General features: G+C 40.1%; 1 protein-coding gene across 2 annotated transcripts in view; it reads right to left on the bottom strand.

The window, feature by feature from the left end:
- LOC133520958 (nuclear receptor-binding protein homolog) overlaps positions 1-23,874 on the bottom strand; it is a 98,734-nt gene extending 74,860 nt beyond the window's left edge. Inside the window, exon 1 of one of the 2 annotated variants that reach the window (XM_061855672.1) lies at positions 23,361-23,874. In XM_061855672.1, coding sequence (XP_061711656.1) covers positions 23,361-23,486 — 126 coding nt within the window. In that variant the 5' untranslated portion in view covers positions 23,487-23,874. The remainder of the gene's footprint in view (positions 1-23,360) is intronic. The other variant, XM_061855673.1, reaches the window with a different exon arrangement.
- Positions 23,875-24,598: the final 724 nt, after the last annotated feature.

The following is a 24,598-nucleotide window of genomic DNA, read 5'->3' as shown; positions in this document are numbered from 1 at the left end:
AGATCTAACAATACCATTTCTCCCTTTCTCTTTTTTCAAAAAATAAGAACGTTTAACCGGTAATCGGTTGGGTATCTTCCAATCCTATTAAGTATTTTTCGGTACGTGGTCGCTCCTTAAAAAAAACTAATGTCATTATTGTAGTATTGTACCACAGACTTCGTCAACTGAATGTGAACGTAGCCTTTATTGCGACGGCATAAAGTCTAACATTAGTCAGTAAAGCTGTTAGCATTAGGCACCAACAATAGACTAAACGCTATACTTAGCAAGTTAGCATGGTCAGAATGCCCGGAATGCCGCTCAGTTCCGCTGTCTGATCGTCACGGGCCATTGGTCGCATTCAAACTTAGTATCCACGTTTGTTAGAGAGAAATATTAACTTAGCGAAGTTTACAAATAAATAATAGCAACGTTTAGAAACTTCTATACTATTGTCCGGACGAGGTTTCGGTTTCGGCAGGTTACGATATAAAAATCATATTTCGGGTAAAAACAGCCGAAACTTTCTGCGGCGCCTAAAAAAATGTTTTCGGTCACTCGATCGCGGATCACTTCTGGATGAGATTAAGCCAGGGCCGAGATAATTGACCTACATGAAGAGATACCTATGATCAGCAGTGGACGACTGGATGCTAAAACGACAATGATGATGTTTTTGGTCGAGTCCGACCGAAGTTATGTCATATTTATGTATTTATGTATGTTTATTTGTTGTTTTTATTTAAACTTAGTGTTAAGTATGTTCGTCATGTTTATTTTATGTTTCTTTCCTTTTGTCTGTTACCTTCCGTGATTATTTCGCACTCGATGGTCTCATCGGAAGATCAGCGCTGGAAGTCGCCAGCAACATGCTGAGATGAGGCCATTTCGTGACACTTTACTCTCACTACGTTCTCTTTTATGTATGTCTATTACTGTTTGTGTGTTTATGGATAAAACACATTCCTATTCTATTCTATTTACGGTGCGTTTCCAGCAGTAGGACTAGCACAGGCGGGGCGAGATAGTATCTCGGCCGCGAGATAGACTACCCGCCTTTTTCTAACTGTATTAATTAAAGAGGGACGGGTAATCTATCTCCAGGGCGAGATGTGCGAGTATGCGTAGCGAGGGATGTGTTTTGTGAAGAACCAATAGAATCACCTCTCCTCGTTCAGTCTAGTACATTTTTAGAGTAACCTCATTACCTCACATATCTAATGTTACCTTCTGTTCTGTTACGCCCCCTCAGTGTTGTAGGTAAGTACAATCGCTTGCGAAGGCCGAATATGGAAGCCGTGGTATTTACGTAACGTGGTAACGTTCGGCCAGACGGCTCGCAGACGAAGAAAATCCTCCGACTCAAAGCCAACGGGCTCCGTTGCTTTATAATGTACAGAATGCCCACTGTCTAACCAAACCTATGCTTGACAGCGAATGACGTATCTCGCTCACGCATGAGTCGCATTATATGACGCGTTCCCTTTCTCGCTGTTCTGTGCCTGACAGTTCAGAATACATCCGACCAATTTAGTGAAATTCCACTGGTTGCAATGAAGGCCGAACAGCAGCTGTGGTATTTACGTAACGTGGTAACGTTCGGCCAGACGGCTCGCAGACGGAGAAAGGCCTCCGCTGACTCAGAGGCAACGGGCTTCGTTCCTTTTAGTTCACTGACGTAACAGCAACCTTCACGACGCAAAGCATAACGAAAATAAACCTTATTACCATTGAATAAGGCGGTTTCCATTTCATTCTAGCTGATCTGGAACCAGGTAGGTATTTACTTTGTAAATTTTATAATTGTCGTCAAAAAGAACCCTGAAAACATTGCTTTTTAATGATATAGGAGGCAAACGAGCAGACAGATCACCTGACGGTAAGCGATTACCGCCGCCCACGGACACCTGCAACACTAGAGGGGTTGTAAGTGTGTTGCCGGCCTTCACTCCGCGCCGTTCTTTGTCGCTTGTATTCTTGTATTCTAAAACTGTCTTAAGTGTATTAACTCCAAGAAATGTTCCCAGATTATTAGCGCCAGCGTGGTTGCGCCTTTCCTTGAAACGCGAGTGCTCGCCTGGTGAGTGAAGCCCAACATAATGATACGAGTAAAGTAACTCTCCGTTTGTAATCATTATTATGGAATACAATTAATCATTAACTATTACAAAAAATAACATTTATTCAGTTTTACACTGAAGAGCTGGTGGCCTAGCGGTAAGAACGTGCGACTTGCAATTCGGAGGTCGCGGGTACAATCTCCGCCTCGTACCAACGAGTTTTTCGGAAGTTATGTACCTACGAAATATCATTTGATATTTACCAGTCGCTTTTCATTGAAGGAAAACATCGTGAGGAAACCGGACTAATCCCATTAAGCATAGCTTATCCTCTGAGTTGAAAAGCCAGATGGCAGTCGCTTTCGTAAAAACTAGTGCCTACGCCAATTCTTGGGGTTAGTTGCCAAGCGGACCTCAGGCTCCCATGAGCCGTAACAATAAGCCGGGACAAACGCTAGGAAGATGATGATTAAGTTTTACACTTAGTAGATAAATAGATTAATAGATTAAAAAACACTAGTAAAACACACTTTTATAAATGCGCGTAAAAACCAACTGAAAAACTACCAACTTACCAAGTCAATATATAATATGTTTGTTATAATTATAACCTTAAAACCTGATCGTGTTCAAAGTCCATTACGTGACCTTTCTCACAAGTGGAATCACCATCATGGAATGCCAGTGCCTATCTTCAGGCTTCATCATCAGACCTTGAAACCTAATCGTGGTCAAAGTTAATTACAAAACTTTTCTAACAACTCCAAAAACAGCTATGATACGATGTCCCATCATGAAGTTCCAGTTCATATCCTCCGGCTCCATCATCAGATCAGTTCGACAGTACCATATTATTGTATTGTCATCAGAATTACATACAGCTGCCAATTTTCATGACGCTACGATCCTTGGAAGATGGTTAAATTAGTTAACTTAGATTCCATTACATAGTTACATACAGGTCGACCTAATAAAAGCGTGTTAATTACCTTAATAAATGTACCGTGTTCAAGTAACTAAACTAACTAACTATTGTGGCGCAGTGATCCAAAGAGGGTCTTGGCCTCCAAAACGAGAGAACGCCACCTGTCCCGATCCTGTGCCACTGCCTGCCAGTTATCGGCTTTGAGTTGGCACAGATCCGCCTGTACACTGTCGCTCCAGCGGTATCTGGGCCGACCCACTGGACGGCGACCAGTCGGTAGTCCCAAATAAGCTCTCTTAAGAGTCCTTATTCCTACAGACGAGCGTATTTTGTAAAATGCTTCCTTTTTCATTCAAGATTACGACGTAACTATTAGTATTTATTCAAAAACTGATAACGTACTTAAATAATCGTTTCCTAAACTAGGGGCTCCAACAGTTCAAATTTTCATTTTCTCTTTTAAACCTTTTTTTTAATGAGGTTTTTTGGGAGTCTTTTCCAAATTTTGCAGTGAGATGTGGCGTTTCGGTTCTCAATTTTGCTATAAACAAGAATCATTTGGTACATGAATGACTACAATTTGATTCAACATATCTCGTACGAGGGGCTGGAATGATTAACAATCGAAGATTCATTTGAAAAAACTGATAAAATACCTTCCGAGTTTTCTTCATTTTTTTGGCGAAAACAGGGTTTTATTATATTTTATTTCCGCAAATTGTACGCATATTTTGCTTTAAAAATAATATTATAGCAAACTGTAACTTTATGTTAACCTATAAAAAAAAAATCGTAACTGTGGGACCTACATTGCCGTAAATTTATATATTTTTAAAACACGTATAAATCACGCAGCAGCGACGCCCCGCTCTCAGTCCGCGCGGAGCGCGCTTAGAGGACGGACCTGTGCTCGATTGTCAGGCATTCGTTGCGATCGTAATCAGCTACGGAGTTCCGAGAAGTGCTATATACTGCGATTAGAAAATCTTAATAAAAGTTCATTTTTTACAGTATGCCTAACAGACTCGCTTATTGATGGATTTTCAGTGTTACTTTTTTTTTAATACTAAGTCGGTGGCAAACAAGCATACGGCCCGCATATGTACGCCTGCAACTCCAGAGGAGTTACATGCGCGTTGCCGACCCTAACCCCCTCCCACCCTCGTTGAGCTCTGGCAACCTTACTCACCGGCAGGAACACAACACTATGAGTAAGGTCTAGTGTTATTTGGCTGCGATTTTCTGAAAAACGCATTTTCACTTGAAATTACGTTAGGGTTTGCATTATTATTTTTGACCCGGATGAAGTCCAAGTTCTCATGATGGAGTCAGGAGTTGGTCACCAGAACTCCTAATCTACTAATTATAATCCCATCGTGTTTGGGCTCAAAAGATTTGCCCTGACGAACACCATCGATCTAGATGAGGTCCAGGGTCTCATGATGGAGTCAGGAGTTGGTCACTAGAACTCCTAATCTACTCATTATAATTCCATCGTGTTTGGGCTCAACAGAGTTGCCCTGATGAGCACTTTCAATCTAGATGAGGTCCAGGGTCTCATGATGGAGTCAGGAGCTGGTCACCAGAACTCCTAATCTACTCATCATAACTCCATCGTGTTTGGGTTCAATAGAGTTGCCCTGACGAGCACCATCAATCTAGATGAGGTCCAGGGTCTCATGATGGAGTCAGGAGCTGGTCACCAGAACTCCTAATCTACTCATCATAACTCCATCGTGTTTGGGCTCAATAGATTTGCCCTGATGAACACCATCGATCTAGATGAGGCCCAGGGTCTCATGATGGAGTCAGGAGTTGGTCACCAGAACTCCTAAACTACTCATCATAACCTCATCGTGTTCGGGCTCAATAGATTTGCCCTGACGAGCATCATCAATCTAGATAAAGTCCAGGGTCTCATGATGGAGTCAGGAGTTGGTCACTAGAACTCCTAATCTACTCATTATAATTCCAACGTGTTTGGGCTCAAAAGATTTGCCCTGATGAGCACCATCGATCTAGATGAGGTCCAGGGTCTCATGATGGAGTCAGGAGTTGGTCACCAGAACTCCTACTCTACTCATCATAACTCCATCGTGTTTGGGCTCAATAGAGTTGCCCTGACGAGCACCTTCAATCTAGATGAGGTCCAGGGTCTCATGATGGAGTCAGGAGCTGGTCACCAGAACTCTTAATCTACTCATCATAACTCCATCGTGTTTGGGTTCAATAGAGTTGCCCTGACGAGCACCATCAATCTAGATGAGGTCCAGGGTCTCATGATGCAGTCAGGAGCTGGTTACCAGAACTCCTAATCTACTCATCATAACTCCATCGTGTTTGGGCTCAATAGATTTGCCCTGATGAACACCATGACTCCATCATGAGACCCTGGACTTCATCTAGATCGATGGTACTCGTCAGGGCAAATCTTTTGAGCCCAAACACGATGGAATTATAATGAGTAGATTAGGAGTTCTAGTGACCAACTCCTGACTCCATCATGAGACCCTGAACATCATCTAGATTGATGGTGCTCGTGAGGGCAAATCTATTGAGCCCAAACACGATGGAGTTATGATGAGTAGATTAGGAATTATGGTGACCAACTCCTGACTCCATCATGAGACCCTGGACTTCATCTAGATCGATGGTACTCGTCAGGGCAAATCTTTTGAGCCCAAACACGGTGGAATTATAATGAGTAGATTAGGAGTTCTAGTGACCAACTCCTGACTCCATCATGAGACCCTGAACATCATCCAGATTGATGGTGCTCGTGAGGGCAAATCTATTGAGCCCAAACACGATGGAGTTATGATGAGTAAATTAGGAATTATGGTGACCAACTCCTGACTCCATCATGAGACCCTGGACTTCATCTAGATCGATGGTACTCGTCAGGGCAAATCTTTTGAGCCCAAACACGATGGAATTATAATGAGTAGATTAGGAGTTCTGGTGACCAACTCCTGACTCCATCATGAGACCCTGGACTTCATTTAGATCGATGGTACTCGTCAGGGCAAATCTATTGAGCTCGAATACGATGGAATTATAATGAGTAGATTAGGAGTTCTAGTGACCTACTCCTGACTCCATCATGAGACCCTGGACTTCATCTAGATTGATGGTGCTCATCAGGGTAAATCTATTGAGCCCAAACTCGATGGAGTTATGATGAGTAGATTAGGAGTTCTGGGGAGTTCTGGTGACCAACTCCTGACTCCGTCATGAGACCCTGGACCTCATCTAGAGCGATGGTGTTCGTCAGGGAAAATCTTTTGAGCCCAAGCACGATGGAATTATAATGAGTAGATTAGGAGTTCTGGTGACCAACTCCTGACTCCATCATAAGAACCTGGATGGACTTCATTCGGGTCAAAAATAATAATACAAACCCTAACGTGATTTCAAATAACACTGAAACTCTATAGCACTAATGTGCGCAAACGATTGGCATCTTGACTACGCAGCATGGGTGCGTAGCCACCATGCCAATCGATACGACAACGAAACACTATCTGTCTCTCTCTCGTACTAATATGCACAAACGATTGGCATCTTGGCTGGGCAGCATGGGTGCGTAGCCAACATGCCAAACGTTTACGATACGACAAGGAAACACTATCTGTCTCTCTATCGCACTAATATGCGCAATCGATTGGTTTCTTGGCTAGGTATCATGGGTGCGTAGCCAACATGTCAATCGTTTACGATACGACAACGAAACACTACTCTCTCTCTATCGCACTAATATACGCAAACGATTGGTATTTTGGCTAGGCACTAAGCAAGTGTGTGGCCAACATGCCAATCGTTTACGATACGACAACGAAACACTATCTGTCTCTCTATCGCACTAATATACTTTATTTATACCTGCAGTCATTTAGTAACTTCTTCATTTTCCATTGGTGTGAAAGAGACAGAATAAAGAGCAAGGGTTATAGTACACTCTGTAGTCTGTACACTTAGTAGTAGTGTACATAAAAAAAAAAACTACTGTGCATATACAATAAAATAAAGAGTGCCCATATGATATCATATGACACTAAAATTAATGTTGCTTGAAATTATATTGAAAACTATCAAGATTATTCTAGTCTGCATTAAAAACGCGCGTCGCGTTGCCGGCGCTCGCGTACCGAGCGCCAACGCCATCTATCGAGCGTTATTTCGTGAAATCGGAGAACGCTCCAAGGATTAAGGGCTCTTAACACCCCGATCCTCACCCATCCTCAGTAAATGGCCGAACCAGCGAAGTCTATGGCATTTCGTTTCGCCGATGATATTGGGTGTTCAAGTAATGACAGTTTTTTCACCACGGGCGGCAATATGCTTAAAAGGCAAGCACTCTAGGGTTAGAAATTTTACGCACAAACTTACACCACCCAAAAATTTACACACAACAGATAATTTAAAAAATCTCGAATACTCTTATTCGGCCCGAATTTGCTAGTGTAAAATCAATCCCATCAAAAACAATACTTGTCAAAAAAGCGGCCAAGTGCGAGTCGGACTCGCCCATGAAGGGTTCCGTACCATTTATGACGTATTAAAAAAACTACTTACTAGATCTGGTTCAAACCAATTTTCGTTGGAAGTTTGCATGGTAATGTATATCATATATTTTTTTTAGATTTTTCATTCCGTTATTTTAGAAGTTACAGGGGGGGGGGGGACACACTTTTTTTCACTTTGGAAGTGTCTCTCGCGCAAACTATTCAGTTTAGAAAAAAATTATATTAGAAACCTAAATATCATTTTTGAAGACCTATCCTTAGATACCCCACACGTATGGGTTTGATGAAAAAAATTTTTTTTTTAATTTTTATGTCGTTAAAAAAAAACTACTTACTAGATCTCGTTCGAACCAATTTTCGGTGGAAGTTTGCATGTATATCATATATTTTTTTTAGATTTTTCATTCTGTTATTTTAGAAGATACGGGGGGGGGGGGGGGACACACTTTTTACCACTTTGGAAGTGTCTCTCGCGCAAACTATTCAGTTTAGAAACTTGTCAAAAAAGCGGCCAAGTGCGAGTCGGACTCGCCCATGAAGGGTTCCGTACCATTTATGACGTATTAAAAAAACTACTTACTAGATCTGGTTCAAACCAATTCTCGTTGGAAGTTTGCATGGTAATGTATATCATATATTTTTTTTAGATTTTTCATTCCGTTATTTTAGAAGTTACAGGGGGGGGGGACACACTTTTTTTCACTTTGGAAGTGTCTCTCGCGCAAACTATTCAGTTTAGAAAAAAATTATATTAGAAACCTCAATATCATTTTTAAAGACCTATCCATAGATACCCCACACGTATGGGTTTGATGAAAAAAGATTTTTTGAGTTTCAGTTTCAGGGGGAACCCCCAAAATTTATTGTTTTTTTTTCTATTTTTATATAAACATCATAATGCGGTTCATAGAATACATCTAGTTACCAAGTTTGAACAGTATAGCTTTTATAGTTTCGGAAAAAAGTGGCTGTGACAGAATCGGACAGACAGACGGACATGAGGAATCTATAAGGGTTCCGTTTTTTGCCATTTGGCTACGGAACCCTAAAAAACCAAGTCTCGCAACTCAGTTGTTCTGCGGTAAAAAGTTGTGAGATCCATGTAATACCAAGTCGGTTATTAATTTATTCAGTCTCTACTTAAGCGACTTTCTGTCTTAATACGTCCAGTCTCTAAGACCACGATCGTGGTCCATAACAATTGAAAATCAATTGTGTCTGGAATCTCCGTACTCGTAGCGTGTTACGTAATAATTAACAGCATCTTATAGTGACGCATATCAATATTAAAATTCTTTAATGTTTTATATAAATATATTGAGACTTGGCCATCGCACTAAATAATTGAATTTACATGTGTTTTCAGGCGATTGAATTTACACGTGTTTTCAGGCGTACCCTTAAAATACTGGTTCAAATTGAATGAAATTTGAAATATACCGTGTCTTTACAATGCCTGCATGGTTACTGAAAATTCAGTCTTCTAGTTTTATCCACAACGAAGTTACAGGGGGTCGAAAATGGTCTGAATTGCTTCGAGAAAAGGATGGTACGGCCGTGCTTTTTTGCTCGACTTGGTGGGGGCACTGCCGTGCCCCCAGATCATTATTACTTGAATAATAAAGCACATTTTACCTAATATAAGCTAGTTATAAATCGTGTCATTCATGAGGACGCGAGTCTTGACACGTATTGTCATGTACACAACACATAATACATGGTTTAGGGAGGGAGGGGCACGAATAACATCTTTGTGCCCCGGATTATCTCACCTGCACGTGGTCCTCCTGCTGCTTAACGGAAGAGATAGCAACAGAGAATGGAAACTTGAAACAAACCCGGCTCGGTGCCAGCCGTTATGCACCTGCAGCCGATCCGACTCCGCGCGAATTGACTTGTCTTTCCCGCGGATCTAGTTGGTGAGGTCGAGAGAGAGTTACAGATCTTGGGCAACCCTGTATCTCTTCGTTTGTGTCCCAGGCGATGCAGTGTCTGTGGAAAGGACACTTCACCCACGTTGGCTTTGCCGCGTGGAAAAGAACACGGGGAGTGGCAGTCACCAGTAATAAGTCCAAACAAGTTGGACCCGGGTACGTCCTTAAACTGCGTCCAAAAGAGAGGTATGGGCATTGTGAATGTCATCTCGCTTTGTGTGGTAGGGCACAGCCAGTGGATGTCATTCCAGATCTAGAGCAGAGCCCAACTGGGGAAGTACCTCCACCTTACAGAAAACAGCAGCCAAATAACACTAGACCCTACTCATAGTGTTGTGTTCCTGCCGGTGAGTAAGGTTGCCAGAGCTCAACGAGGGGGGGCGGGTTTAGGGTCGGCAACGCGCATGTAACTCCTCTGGAGTTGCAGGCTTACATAGGCTACGGAGACTGCTTACCATCAGGCGGGCCGTATGCTTGTTTGCCAACGAGGTAGTATAAAAAAAAACAGATAGGCGTAAGTGTCGCCCTGCCTGACACTGCTTGTATAGTCTGTAATAGACTCGAAGGCCAATGATGATGAAAGGTTACATTTGAGAAATCTGCGCGTCATCGTGAATGCCACGAACTATACAGCCTACGTCATAGCAGAGCAGACAATGGGTCCGACGCCATAGAACAGATGCTTGTAAATGCCAGACGGGCCGATACTGGCCCCATTGGATTGCTTACTTAGTTAAACAAATAGATATGAATGAATGAATGAAATTTTAATCCGGAACGTACCTAATTCCATATGGATTTAAAATTAATTACATTACGTACTAAAATTGACAAAGACTACGCAGTGGATTAATTACAGTGAGTTAATTGGAAACTCGTTAAGGAACTCTAATGCTCAGGAATCCTAGTAGGAATTGTAACACGAATTGTTTTTTAGGGTTCCGTGCCAAAAAGGTACAAAAGGAACCTTTATGGTGCGACTCTGTCAGTCTGTCGGTCTGTCTGTCTGTCACACCCACTTCAGTGTCAGAACCACTTAAAAGCGGCCAAGTGCGAGTCGGACTCGCCCATGAAAGGTTCCGTACCATTTATGACGTATTAAAAAAAACTACTTACTAGATCTTGTTCAAACCAATTTTCGGTGAAAGTTTGCATGGTACATCATATATTTTTTTTAGGTTTATCATTCTCTTATTTTAGAAGTTATAGAGGGTGGGACACACATTTTACCACTCTGGAAGTGTCTCTCGCGTAAACTATTCAGTTTAGAAAAAAATGATATTAGAAACCTCAATATCATTTTTGAAGACCTATCTATAGATCCACACGTATGTGTTTGAGGAAAAAAGATTTTTTGAGTTTCAGTTCTAAGTGTGGGGAGCCCCCAAAATTTATTGTTTTTTTTTCTATTTTTGTGTAAAAATCTTAATGCGGTTCATAGAATACATCTAATTACCAAGTTTGAACAGTATAGTTCTTATAGTTTCGGAAAAAAGTGGCTGTGACATAATCAGACAGACAGACGGACATGACGAATCTATAAGGGTTCCGTTTTTTTTGCCATTTGGCTACGGAACCCTAAAAAGCTATCGATTTGGAATTTGGAATAGTTATTGACATCGCAAACCCAGACACATTGAAAGTATTATTTTATATTTATTAACTATGGAAAATGCTCAATATGAAGAAGGGGCTAAATTTCAAAGTCTAGTGCTCAAATTGTACATTCGAAAACTTTTTATTCATAGTATGAAAAAAATACCATCCTAATAGGAGGGGTCCCATCTCCGAAGTTTACCGAAGAAAAATTATGAAATGTTTACATAATATTAACATTAGTTATATTATAACTTTTACTGGAAAAATATAATCAGACCTATATCTTGATAACTTTTTTTTAACTAACAAAAAACTATTCCGAATTCAGTTTGCAATTTCACTAACTTTTATGGTATAGGAGGTAAACGAGGAGACGAATCGCCTGATGGTAAGCGATTACCGCCGCCCATGGACACCTACAACACCAGAGAGGTTGGAAGTGCGTCAAATGCGTGCCTTTGAGATGGGATGCATGCCCATCTCAACACAACGAAACAAACAGTAGTTAAACACAATGTAAGCAGTCAAGTGGACGTTTTCTCACCGGCCTGGAATGTTAATGTTACAGGAAGGCTGTTAATTTAAATACATAGTAAAGGCAGACAAAGAGCGTTCTGAAGAGTGGGTCATTTTGTACTAATTTCCCTAGAGGAATTAACATGTCAACGTGTCTTCAACACCTTTTTAGGGTTCCGTAGCCAAATGGCATAAAACGGAACCCTTATAGTTTCGCCATGTCCGTCTGTCTGTCTGTCTGTCTGTCTGTCTGTCTGTCTGTCTGTCTGTCTGTCTGTCTGTCTGTCTGTCTGTCCGAGGCTTTGCTCCGTGGTCGTTAGTGCTAGAAAGCTGAAATTTGGCATGGATATATAAATCAATAAAGCCGACAAAGTCGTACAATAAAATCTAAAAATTTAATTTTTTTTAGGGTACCTCCCCTACACGTAAAGTGGGGGTGAATTTTTTTTTCGCTTCAACCCTAGAGTGTGGGGTATCGTTGGAAAGGTCTTTCAAAACTAATAGGGGTTTTCAAGAAACATTTTTTGATAAAGTGAATATATTCGGAGATAATCGCTCCGAAAGAAAAAAAAATGTGTAACCCCCCCCTCTAACTTTTGAACCATAGGTCCAAAAAATATGAAAAAAATCGTGGAAGTAGAGCTTAAGAAAGACATTAAATGAAAACTATAGCGGACATGATCAGTTTAGCTTTAGTTGTAGTAAGTTTAGCTGTTTTTGAGTTATCGCAAAAAGTTGTCACCATGGTGCAATAAACGATGATTGATGATTGATTGTCCCTTCATAGTAAAAAGACTTACTTTAATTAGATACTGATTATGCAAATTTGCCTATTTGTTTAACTCGGGTGAAAGGTACAATTTACCACATTTTAAGCTCCAGTTTAGCTTATTGTGACGGAAGAGTAACTACGGAACCCTACACTGAGCGTGGCCCGACATGCTCTTGGCCGGTTTTTTTATAATATAGCAGGCAAACGAACAGACGTATCGCATGGTAAGCGCAATTACCGTCACCTATGGGCACCTGCACCACCAGAGGGGTTGTGTGCGTTGCCAATTTATAAAATGGAAATACGTTTCTTTCTTGAAGGTTTGATGATCGTTCCGGTCCGGAAATACCGCAGGCGACATTTCATTCCACAGTTTATCTGTGCGAGGCAGGAAATTTCTGGAGAAACGCATTATTGAGGACTGCCAACCATATCTATACCAACTACTCTCTGCGAATTTTTCGATATGATGCCGACGGCCACTTTCTACCACCGCACCGCTCGCCGTCGGCAGGGTGTTCATCCCCACACCCTAGCACCTAAATGGTCGCGCACTGTGCGGTTTAAGAGGAATTTCCTCCCGCGGACGCTCCGGCTGTGGAAATGAGCTCCCTACCAAGGTTTTACCGCGGGGCTGCAGTATGTGGTTCTTCAAAAAAGAAGTATACAGGTTTTTAAAGGGTCGGCAACGCGCATGTAACATCTCTGTAGTTGCAGGAGTCCATAGGCTACGGTAACTGCTTACCATCAGGCTAACCGTATGCTTGTGTACCACCAATGTGGTATAAAAACGTGGTGAACATGAAGAAATATATCGTAGATGTCATAATAATAATAGATACGAATAAATCTTTGTCGTGATGTCGTGTCATGATTACCCGTCTATTTCTAAATGACCTCTAACGGAGGTCGATAGCTTTCGTCGACCTAGGAACATTGGTTCGTTAAAATAGAATTAACGGCCAATTAGTGATTAATGTGTTGAGGCGGGAAAACTGTGCTAATAGTAGTAAGGTTAAAACTTGTATTAATACCTTTTTTTCTGAATCGTGGAACTTTGCTAAAAACCGTGGAATATAATGTAGACTACAATCATGTTCATTTTATCGACATCTCATCGTCAACCATCTTCGTTTTAACGTCTAATTTTAGGACACCTGTATGATTGTTTAGTGGAATACCAGATATAGTTTCGGCTCTAAAAAATTTTGTACCGACTTCAAAGGTAGTTATCGATTTGTCAAGATATTTTTTTGCCTTTTTGGGGAACACAAAGTTCACAGTAAGTCCCATTGCCAATACCGCTAAATGATGGTATTTTCAACTGTTTTGTGGAACAGGTTCTTTTTTATTAAATATTAGGTTAATGTTTTGATATTTTTTTTTGAAAAAATAAAAGTAACTTAAAATACAACACAATACATTCGTTAAAATAATAATAAAAACAAAAAGATACAAATAAAGAAATTAATCTAAAATAATCCACCCTGAATCGTACCCGGCTCAAAGGTCCCCATTATTCCCGCTGCGTTTCCCCGCTGAACTGCAATGGAAACCTGCTGAACCAGATACGACCCAGAGCGAGGATCGCAGCCCCTCTCGCGCAAACGGCGGCCTAATTCTTTAATAAAAGCGCGAGCCTCTGACCCCCAAGGCCCTGCCGTCTCGATCGCCACCGGCACAAAGTCGTACGAGGATTCCAGCGCGGCGTACTTCGCGTGCTTAGCCCGTGCCGCGGACTCCGCTGCTGAGCCAGCACAGCTTGTGGTCTGCCTCAAATGGGATGCAGCATAAGTGCTAACACAAGTTGCATCCCACAAAAGGCAGCGCCCTCTCCGCCACGGAATTAAAGTAAGTCCATCTGGCCTCTTACCGTCCGTGCGGCTCAACCCCGGCGGCTCCAAAACGCACGGCACGTTAGCCGACACTAAGGCCCGACGCACGATCTCATTAATTGAGTGGTGCCTCGGGAACCGCCCAGCACACCTCTGGCAACTCAGACCGTGATGCCCATCTTCCTCCACCAATACTCCACAACGGCAACGATGAGCTAGGTTAATTAAGGTCAATTAGGTATATGTAAAAAATCTTCGTCTTTCGACTTTGTTGAACAAAAAATATTCAAATCATTATTTTAGGTAACCGGTTAATATTCACATCAGTTCATCTCAAGGACATAAAGAATGAATATTAGAGATTTCACATATTATTTCAAAGACCACTAGTACCGTAAATAAAGCTTTAACAATATAATGAGAAGGTTGAAATTCAATTGGCAGCAGTTCACCTTTCTCTCAATTTTTTCTTAGTCCAAATCTAGGCAATATTAGATAATTTCACTTATGCCATTATAGTCATCGCGAAAGTAAAATACAGTAGTCGCAAGAGATGTGTACATTTAGGACCTTATAGGTTTGACACAAGGTTGAAAATGTAACGAAGTGGTATACCTATATCTAGGCATATTCGAAGGTAAGGCGTCGCGATATATGTGTAGTGTAGGTACATTTAGAACTGTATACGCTTAACTATATGGTCGAGAATTGAGTACAGTTTTATTTAGGCTTATTCGTATGAAAGCCAATGGACTAGCATTGGAGTTTACGAACGAATTCTGGTGAAGAGTGAAAGTGTAAGATTGATCGCTTGCATGATTTTTTTGACGACCGGTCTGGCCTAGTGGATAGTGACCATGATTATGAAGCCGATGGTCCTGGGTTCGAAACCCGGTAAGGGCATTTATTTGTTCAAGCTGATTTGGTTGACAATACTAACGGTATGAAATGTTCAATGTAAAGTTAATCCAAAATGGCTCCACTATTAAAGTCCGTGGGTGACTCTACAGTAAGCTGCGGAATTAAGTGATCCCCTGCATAGAAATGTACAGGGGGGGGGGGCATATAACGCTGCAACTTACTTTACATAGACTGCTTTACATAGAATTTCTTACATTTTCCTGTTGGTCAAAATTCAAATTCAATTTAGCAATCTCTGCCGCAGTTAAAACACAAATTGTGATATATCATTCGACCAGAAGTAAACAAAGTTAAGAATATGAGTTCGATGTAAATATTTTTTCAACTTTTCTCATCATTCACATAATCGAAACGAAAACAGAGGAAAAAGGGAAAAATATCAATCTAAAAACACAAAAGAACAGATGGCAAATCTAATCTGCAGCCGATAGATTCCATCGCCGTTTTATATAAACTTCCGCAGATCGGTACTACAGTATTCTAAATTCGTTTCTGGTTCAATCATTTACTGGAAATAGGAATTTTATTAAGCTTGAAGACGGAATTGCTGAACCCCCAAGGTATTATTAATTATCAAGCCTTATTCTTATACAACGTGGCAAGCAACCATACAATACCCTCGGTGGTAAGCAGTTACCATAGCCCGTGAACACTTTCTACACTAGGGGTGTCGGTGTCGTATAGCTATGTCAGACGTGCTTTGGGGACCTAAATACCTACACAAGTTTTGGGGTCCTCAAGGTACGCTATGATCAATTGTCTTCCCACGCACCTATTGAATGATCAGAATGATTAACAAGAAAAAGTAATGAAGTGATGATGATCGAATACTATTCGGTGAAAAAACGAAATACAAAAGCCGTCTGCTTCTATCGTTTATGGCCTCATGCTCATGTTGGAGGAAGAGATGGATAGATTCCCGGTAGGCGTTAGAGACCGCCCACTAGCGTCTCCCGTGCATCAGCGTCTAGTCTACTATGGCTGCTGCTCCACGCAACGTGGGCGAAACTGCCCAGCGACACCATTTTCCATAGCGCTGACTAGACGCCGAAACTCAAAAGATGTGGTCTCTCGACACACAGCATTACAGTAAAATCACTGTGAAACTACAAAATAGAAACGAAATACAGATTAAACATTAGATTTGGGGACGACGTAACAGCGTGGCTCAGTTGCGTCGTGTGATTCGGCAGGATACCCCGGAACCGCCGAAACAACACACCCTTCGGTCAGAAGTCTACGCTTGCGATGATGTCCTGCATCGGCCGCGGCACGTGCACCACAAAAGAACTGAGCTCTTTTAGTTTTACATAACCGTTAAAGACTTTGTAAGTGCTAATATGGGAGGTTGAAGCGTCCAGAATACCTGAGGTTTCCCTGTGCGTTTCATTTGTCCTGACGCTGTTCGGTCGAATTTTTAATGAAGCTTAACACCTTCCTACTAACGTAAGAAAAATGGAATGATTCGATTTATCTTGTTCCAGTGTCAATCGACCTTTATCCGACTATAAGTTTCTAGGACTAATTGTAATTTTGTGACAAGAACACGAGAATGCTCTAATCAAAGGGGTCAACAACAAAACTGCTAAGGAGCTTCTAGGGCTCGAGACACCAAACCTACGCGGTGACTAGTATGCGGACAGGACACTGCAAGTTGAACAAACATGTGTTTGTTCAACTTGCAGTGTTTGAAAAGGTAAGAAACAATACGCGGCATGCAGGTTCTGCCAGCAGTCAGATCAGACAGCAATGCACATCCTCTGTTCCTGCGGACCAATAACGTCCAAAAGGAGTACCTACATAGGGCGGCACTTATTACAACCTAAAGTGGTACAGCACTACAGCCCAAAAATGTGGAAATTCCTAGGCACTGTTGGTCAATGTGGCACTCAAAGAGGCTCCTAATTTAATAATAATGATATCCAAACGCTCAAGGTTTTTGAACTTAGGCCTACAATTGTCGAGTAACTACTTTCATTCGAGACACCCCAAGCTAGAAAGCGACAGTGCGCGAGCGCCGAACGCGGCCGTTGACCGGCGCGGCGAAAGTGACAGGCTTAATTAGAGGCCGACGTCTGGCCGTGTCACGTGACAATGACAAGATAAAGAATCCGTCTGTTCAATTAGTTGCATTCTAACGGATAGTGCTTCGAGGAATTATTCGGATTAATCCCTGCCGCTTCTTCTGCCATCGCTCTACGCGACAAAATTTCCATCGTCAACACTTTTGCCTCGCGCGTATGCTCGAGCAACGAACCGCTGTGTGGACTCGGCTAAGCGCTAACCTCTTGAACGGGTATCGATTATAAAAAATAACGCTTAATCCATTTTCAACTTCCTCTTTGTAAAAATATTATAAAATATAAGTGTTGACGATAGAAATTTTGTCGCGTAGAGCAATGGCAGAAGAAGCGGCAGGGATTAATCCGAACAATTCCTGTGTGGATGTGGACTCTGCTCTTAAGGAACGGGTATCAGCTTACCCATATTATGAAGCGCTTAAAAAGCCAAATGAAAGGATTTTATTTTGCAACTTTTGGTAAGCAAAGCGTTACGGAATACCCCTTCCAAAACCCTCGAAGGGGATACCGGGCGTGTCCCTGAAAATCACAAATGAAATAAATCTGATGCCTTCCATTTCATGTTTAGGTATGTAAATCACATGTAATGGCAACTAGTCACAACGTATATAATCCTTCATACAAAACAAAGTGCCTTGTGAGAGTTCTAAATAAAGAAGTGTAGCTAAATAAATAAATAAAATCCTCATTGGCAACGAGGTTTTTCTCTTGGGAATAAAGCAATATGTTACTTATTAGCTTTTATATGTATTAATGTTGATGAATAGAAACTTGACTTTGCCCAAGGTCCTAGAGCTCTCGGACGATATATTATGTAGATACAATACTACTTAAATACTACTTAATCCCTACTAAGACTAGTGACTCTGTGAGCTGTACACCTCGTGAGCCAGTGGCGGATTTGCAGTGTTGGCCGCCTGGTAGTAACTACTAGCAGCCCCTTTCTCAGCACCCATCATATAGACTGCCGCCTTACTGCCGCCCCTAATGTCTTGCCGCCCTAGGCCCGGGCCTACTTGGCCTTAGGACAAATCCGCCACTGCGTTTTATCCGCCACGACGTGAGCATAACTTAAAACTGAATAAAAGTATGGCTCCGCCATTTTGAAAAAAACAAAAAACTGAATCGACGAATTAAATATATTTAATCATCGAACCTGCTCGCAAAATTTCACGAGAATTGGCTGAGAATTGCGACCTGTAGAGGAGAAATTCCGGACATACGAACGCTTCGCTAACGCTCTGCCAATTATATACAAATACGTTTATTTCATTACTTTTTACAGCAGTTCGTACTGTAGGTATAAATATTAAGTAGGTCAGTAGTCCATCTTAGGTACAAAGTGTAGGTAAGTATTATCTCAATAATGTGCAACAATTTGATTGTGTAAGTAATGAAAAAGGTGCAGGTACAGCTTGCTGGATTTAAACCCGCCCTTGCCCCATATCTGCGCAAGTAACTCTGTTTGTCTGTTACATATTTACGCTTAAACCGCTGAACCGATTTATATGAAATTTGGTATGGAGATAGTTTAAATAGCCTTGTTAGGTTTCAAACCCTGAATGGAACTGGCAGCAGCTGGCAGCTAAGGTCACTGCAGGCTATTAGTCTATAGGCCATTTACAAATGTAAACAAATGCAGGTCCAGTACCTACATATTTATATATCATACGTAAACTTGTTATGATGACCTACAGGGTAAAATTAAATGATTACATGATTGAATAAACAATTATATTAATAGCTGATAGTGGTGATAGTAGCTACTATAGAAGGATGTTAATAATAACTTAACGTTTCCTTTTATATACTGATAACATTTTCTATCAATACACTTTGAAAATACACTAAAAGGGCCAACTGGTTACCAGTTCGCCGGACGATATCGGCCTGTCAGTGATTCGCAATGGAAATGACTGACAATCGCGAATAACTGACAGGCCGATATCGTCCGGCGAACTGGTAATCAGTGGACCCCTGAAGTCAGTACCATAGAGATATTTCTCTATGTAGGTAAGCTTACAATTCTCAATCAATACATACATACATGTATACATACATATAATCACACCTATTTCCCGGAGGGGTAGGCAGAAACCACGGATTTCCACTTGCTACGATCCTGACCAAACCTCTTTCGTTTCCTTCACTTTCATAAAATACCCCATACACGTTCGCCGGTTTAGGGTGTTCTTGACCTGTTCTTCAAGATTTCCCCGATTTGATCAGAGAAAGTCCGCCGAGGTCTACCCCTTTCAGCTCCCTCATCTACTTCTCCTTGATTCACTCTCTTTGTTAGCCTATTTTCACTCAAGTCTTTCCACGTGTCCAAATCATCTCAATAATCAATAGATGCATAAAAACACATTTTCTACAAAAACTAAGCGGAATAAGTCTACTGTGCTCAAACAAAAAGTCTAGTACTCTGGACTTTAGACAGTATAGTTTGAGTATGGCAAAAGTATTTCATTTATTTATTTATTGCATTCCATGGTACATACAGATGTTATCTTAAATTAAATTGTCACAACATGGACCCTGAGTAGGGTATAGCAAGTTAACCTTATTAGCTAAATACTTAAAATTACCTTACAAAACATATTATTACCTATTGTCTAATATCTTAATTTAGTAGTCTACGAATACTTCCGAAAATAATTTAAAACACATTACAATCATTCGTTTAAATAGTAGTTATTCAATGTAAATAACTATACTAATAATAACAATACGGATTAAATATTATATTAAAAAAAAAAAGTATTAAGTTTTAAGCGCTTCTAACTTATTGCCCGAGAGATAGTGAAGATCTCGGTTTCAGCTTTCTCATGTTTGTCGGGTTGTTGTCCTCAACAGATAATATTTCTCAGCGGGCTACTGAATTTTTTTTAGGGTTCCATACCCAAAGGGTAAAATGGGACCCTACTAAGACTCCGCTATCCATCCGTCTGTCAGCAGGCTGTATCATGAACCGTTATATGTGTATTTCTGTAGCCGCTATAACAACATATACTAAAAAGTTTGGAACCCTCAGTGGGCGAGTCAGACTCGCACTTATCCATTTTTTTTTTTCAATTCAGGTCTTTAAATTTTACAAATTGACAGAGCCATGGGCTGGAACTGGTGGCTCTAGTTATTTAAAAGCGGCCAAGTGCGAGTCGGACTCGCCCATGAAGGGTTCCGTACCATTTATGACGTATTAAAAAAAAAACTACTTACTAGATCTCGTTCAAACCAATTTTCGGTGGAAGTTTGCATGGCAATGTATATCATATATTTTTTTTAGATTTTTCATTTTGTTATTTTAGGAGTTGGGGGGGGGGGGGGACACACTTTTTACCACTTTGGAAGTGTCTCTCGCGCAAACTATTCAGTTTAGAAAAAAATGATATTAGAAACCTCAATATCATTTTTAAAGACCTATCCTATCCTATGGGGTATCTATCCCCACACGTATGGGTTTGATGAAAAAAGATTTTTCGAGTTTCAGTTCTAAGTATGGGGAACCCCCAAAATTTATTGTTTTTTTTCTATGATTGTGTAAACATCCTAATGCGGTTCATAGAATACATCTACTTACCAAGTTTGAACAGTGTAGCTCTTATAGTTTCGGAAAAAAGTGGCTGTGACATAATCGGACAGACAGACGGACATGACGAATCTATAAGGGTTCCGTTTTTTGCCATTTGGCTACGGAACCCTAATAAAAACCGTGCATGTAGTTATGCATTATATCTCTATGGGCAATACAAGACATAAAAATGTTTTCATTAGAATCATCAAAGTCTAAAGGTAACACTGCTAAAGCCTTTACATGAGAACATATTTTAATCCTTGTTCCTTTGACATAAGTGCTAACTTAAGTATGTCATAAGTTTAGACTTTGCACTGCCATCTGACGCCATGTTTTCAAACATTGGCTGTTTTATTGGGTACAGTTACGTCATAAGTGCAAGTTCATTCACAGCTCATATTATGCTGAGCTAAGTCTAAATTGTACCTATTTATGTGATTCATTGAAGAATTCTTACTATTATTATAAATTAAGAAACACTGTCTGTCTGTTAGCTCTTCATGCATAAACCGCTGAAGTGGTTTTGATGAAATTTGATGAGATACTTTGATGCCTGAGGAAGGACATAGGACAAGTTTTAGGATTCCGTACCCAAAGGGTAAAACGGGACCCTATTACTAAGACTCCGCTGTCCGTCCGTCTGTCTGTCTGTCTGTCCGTCTGTCACCAGGCTGTATCTCATGAACCATGATAGTTAGACAGTTGAAATTTTCACAGATGTATTTCTGTTGCCGCTATAACAACAAATACTAAAAAGTACGGAACCCCCGATGGGCGAGTCCGACTCGCACTTGTCCGGTTTTTATATCATTTATCATCCCAAACAAAATCGCAGTATAAATAGGTCCTTGATCACTTATTATCAACAATTTGGACCTGACCTTCCAGTAGAGCTTATGTAAATGGTAAGTACAAATCCTTATTTTTTGTCCCACCTGATGGTAAGCAGTCTCTGTAGCCTATGGACGCCTGCAACTCCAGAGGTGTTACATGCATGTTGTCAACCCTAACACTCCGCGCCCTCTTTGAGCTCTGACAACCTTACCTTCACACACTTCACTTGCAGGAACACAACATTATAAGGTTATGAGCACTATGATATGGGTATGACTTTTCAACGTTTGTGTACATGTACAATAAGTAAATGTTAGCACTTGTATAAACATTTTCCTAAACAAACAGACCACTAGCTGCTCAGGCTTTATGAGGTGTTGATAATGGAAATGGATAGACAATTTAATTACTTAGTGGAACTCAAGACTAGTAAACAAATTAACTGTCAGTAATTATCCATTATGGGTTTTCTAGTAGCTAGCTTTATCGGAGTAACTAGTTAGCATTTTACCTATTGTTATGTTTTTTTTATCCAATATCTACCGAGTTTACTGGTCCCATATTGGGATACCCTATTATAGTTTAGAAGGGATTTATATCTTCTCGGGTCAGAGGTGTAGGGTTAGAGCCCTAGCTTTATTTGACGTTCATAAGCGCATTGTAATAGGTATGCCTACTTGGAAAATAAAATCTTTATTTATTAGGGAGTAGCTTCTACACACAACTTGTCTTTGTCTGTGTGAGATGATGATAATAAGTACATATAGATAAAAACTATCTTATGTCCTTTCTTGGGCCTCAAATTATCTCCATACCGTATTTCATCTAAATCGGTTCAGTTGTAAGTTCGGTTTAAATGTAAGAGAAAACAGATAAACCAAGCTTTTCTTTTTTTAATTTATCATGAAGTACATAACAATTGGCTTACAACAATATTCCTCACCAAATAGTGATTGCTGTTGGTGGCAAGCTAACACTCATTTTTAGTTTTTAAACATCCATGCACTAAATACTAAGAGAAAAGTTAACTAGATACTATCTGAAAAGTGAACATGCGTGGCCATATTTTATAGAGATAATTAAAAAAAGAAACAAATAACCATTGATATTTTTAATTTTTTTAAAGGTAAAGTGGCATTGAATTTTTGTTTTCCCTTCAACTCTATGCTGAGGGGTGTCATTGGAGAGGTCTTAAACAAACTTTTTTTGATAACGCAAATATTTTCGAAACTAATTGCTCCAAAAGAAAAAAAAATTGCTAGGCCCCACATTCTTAACTTTTAAACCATGGGTCCGAAAAATATGGAGAAAATCTTGAAAACAGAGTTTAATGCAGACATTCAATGAAAACTGTAGCAAACATGATCAAAAAGATATGACATGTATACAAAGAGCTGTGAAGGTCCTGCAATTTTTTTTTTTAATAATAGCAAACCACATAATTTGAGTTGGTGGTTTAGATAGCTTTCTATTTCTTTTAATAACCTATAATTCTATATTCAATTTAATACTTTCATTACTTTGTAAAACAGTTATGAATACACAAAAGATTCAGATTTCTTTCAATAATAAATGTAAGATAAATATTATGACAGTCGAAATAAACTAAATCGTTAGATAATCCTTCTTTGTTTATTGTTGATATAACTCGATCTAATTGCGTGTTGCGACCGAAATACAGGGCCGACCTTGCAGATCAGCTGACCGTTTGGTCAGCTGGAATTATTAAGTTAAATAATTCCTAAATTTTAGATCAAAATTATCCAAAAATCAGACTAAAAGCTACGACAAAGGCACTTACCTCTTCTCGTCGCTTCAGCCATCTCCCACAAGGACTCTCCTCCAAGATTTCACTCTCATCTTCGGAGTCCTCTCCGCTTTCCCGAGGAGACTTGCGCTCCTTCTCCAAACTCCTTCCACCCGACATAACACCGATTCAACAACACCACAGCGTTAACAAAACCACAACACAGTTAACTTATACCACAAACGAGTTTTCAACACGAAAACACTAGATATATTTTCAAAATACACCTTTTCTTGTAACCATAATATCCAAGGTTGCGTATCGAGACGTCACTGATTCATTGGAAACCATTATTTGGAGCACGGCACAAGCGAAAAACGTTCTGTCGCATGGAAAATGAAGATAGAATATGTGTCTACAACTAGCGACAGCGCGTAACGAGACCACTGAGCTAGCTTATGATAATTGAAATAAATTCTTCACCGGCGTAGCTCCCGACGTATTTCTGTCCGACACAAATATAAAACCATCATGTCAAAGTTGTTTTTTTTTTTCACCACTTCCATAGACTAAATCAGAGTTGCTAGCTGTTTGCTACGGTTAAAAAATCGATACCAGATATTTTTAAAAACAAGAAACCAATTGTTGAAACATATATAAAAACATCGTTTTATGTAGTTGAAAACTTTAAAATTATTAAATATGTAAAATGTATTGAAAATCATGTCATTTAATAAAATATAATAAATTTGGTATACAGCGCCATCTATGTATATTCACTAACAACTATACGTTCACATGAAAGCATAACAGCGCTACCGTATTCACATCACAAAATTTCAGTAAGTTTCCAACAGGTGGCGCTAAAAATGAAATTTCATTGATCGTATAATTTTGTTGGTAAAAACCTGCGGCAAGATTTATATTTCATAACGAAAAACTTGCAAAAGAGTCTCTAAAAATAAATCGTAAAAGAACAATAAATGTTACTTTCGGTTAGCCATTTCTCTACAGAATACCTCTTATGACGATGAAATACCGACCAATATTGTCCTAAGCTCCATTCAGGCTCATTTAACGATGGAATCGGTCCACAAACCCATAAAATTACATCCCTCCTCGCTTATCACCGAAGCTCAGTATAATGTGCGTCCGTCTGTTCGCCATTAAAACTGGAACTACTTGCCAGCAGTTAGTTTCAGGTTCTTTACGTTTATGAGAGACCGTTACATAATAAGAACTATATAATTCATATAGGTACTTAAGGCCTTTATATTATTTATAATTTTTGT

This window comes from Cydia pomonella, chromosome 9 (assembly GCF_033807575.1).
Source record: "Cydia pomonella isolate Wapato2018A chromosome 9, ilCydPomo1, whole genome shotgun sequence".
Classification (NCBI taxonomy): Eukaryota; Metazoa; Arthropoda; class Insecta; order Lepidoptera; family Tortricidae; genus Cydia; species Cydia pomonella.
Note: the sequence above shows the minus strand (reverse complement) of the source record. Positions and strands in the feature narration are given on the sequence as shown.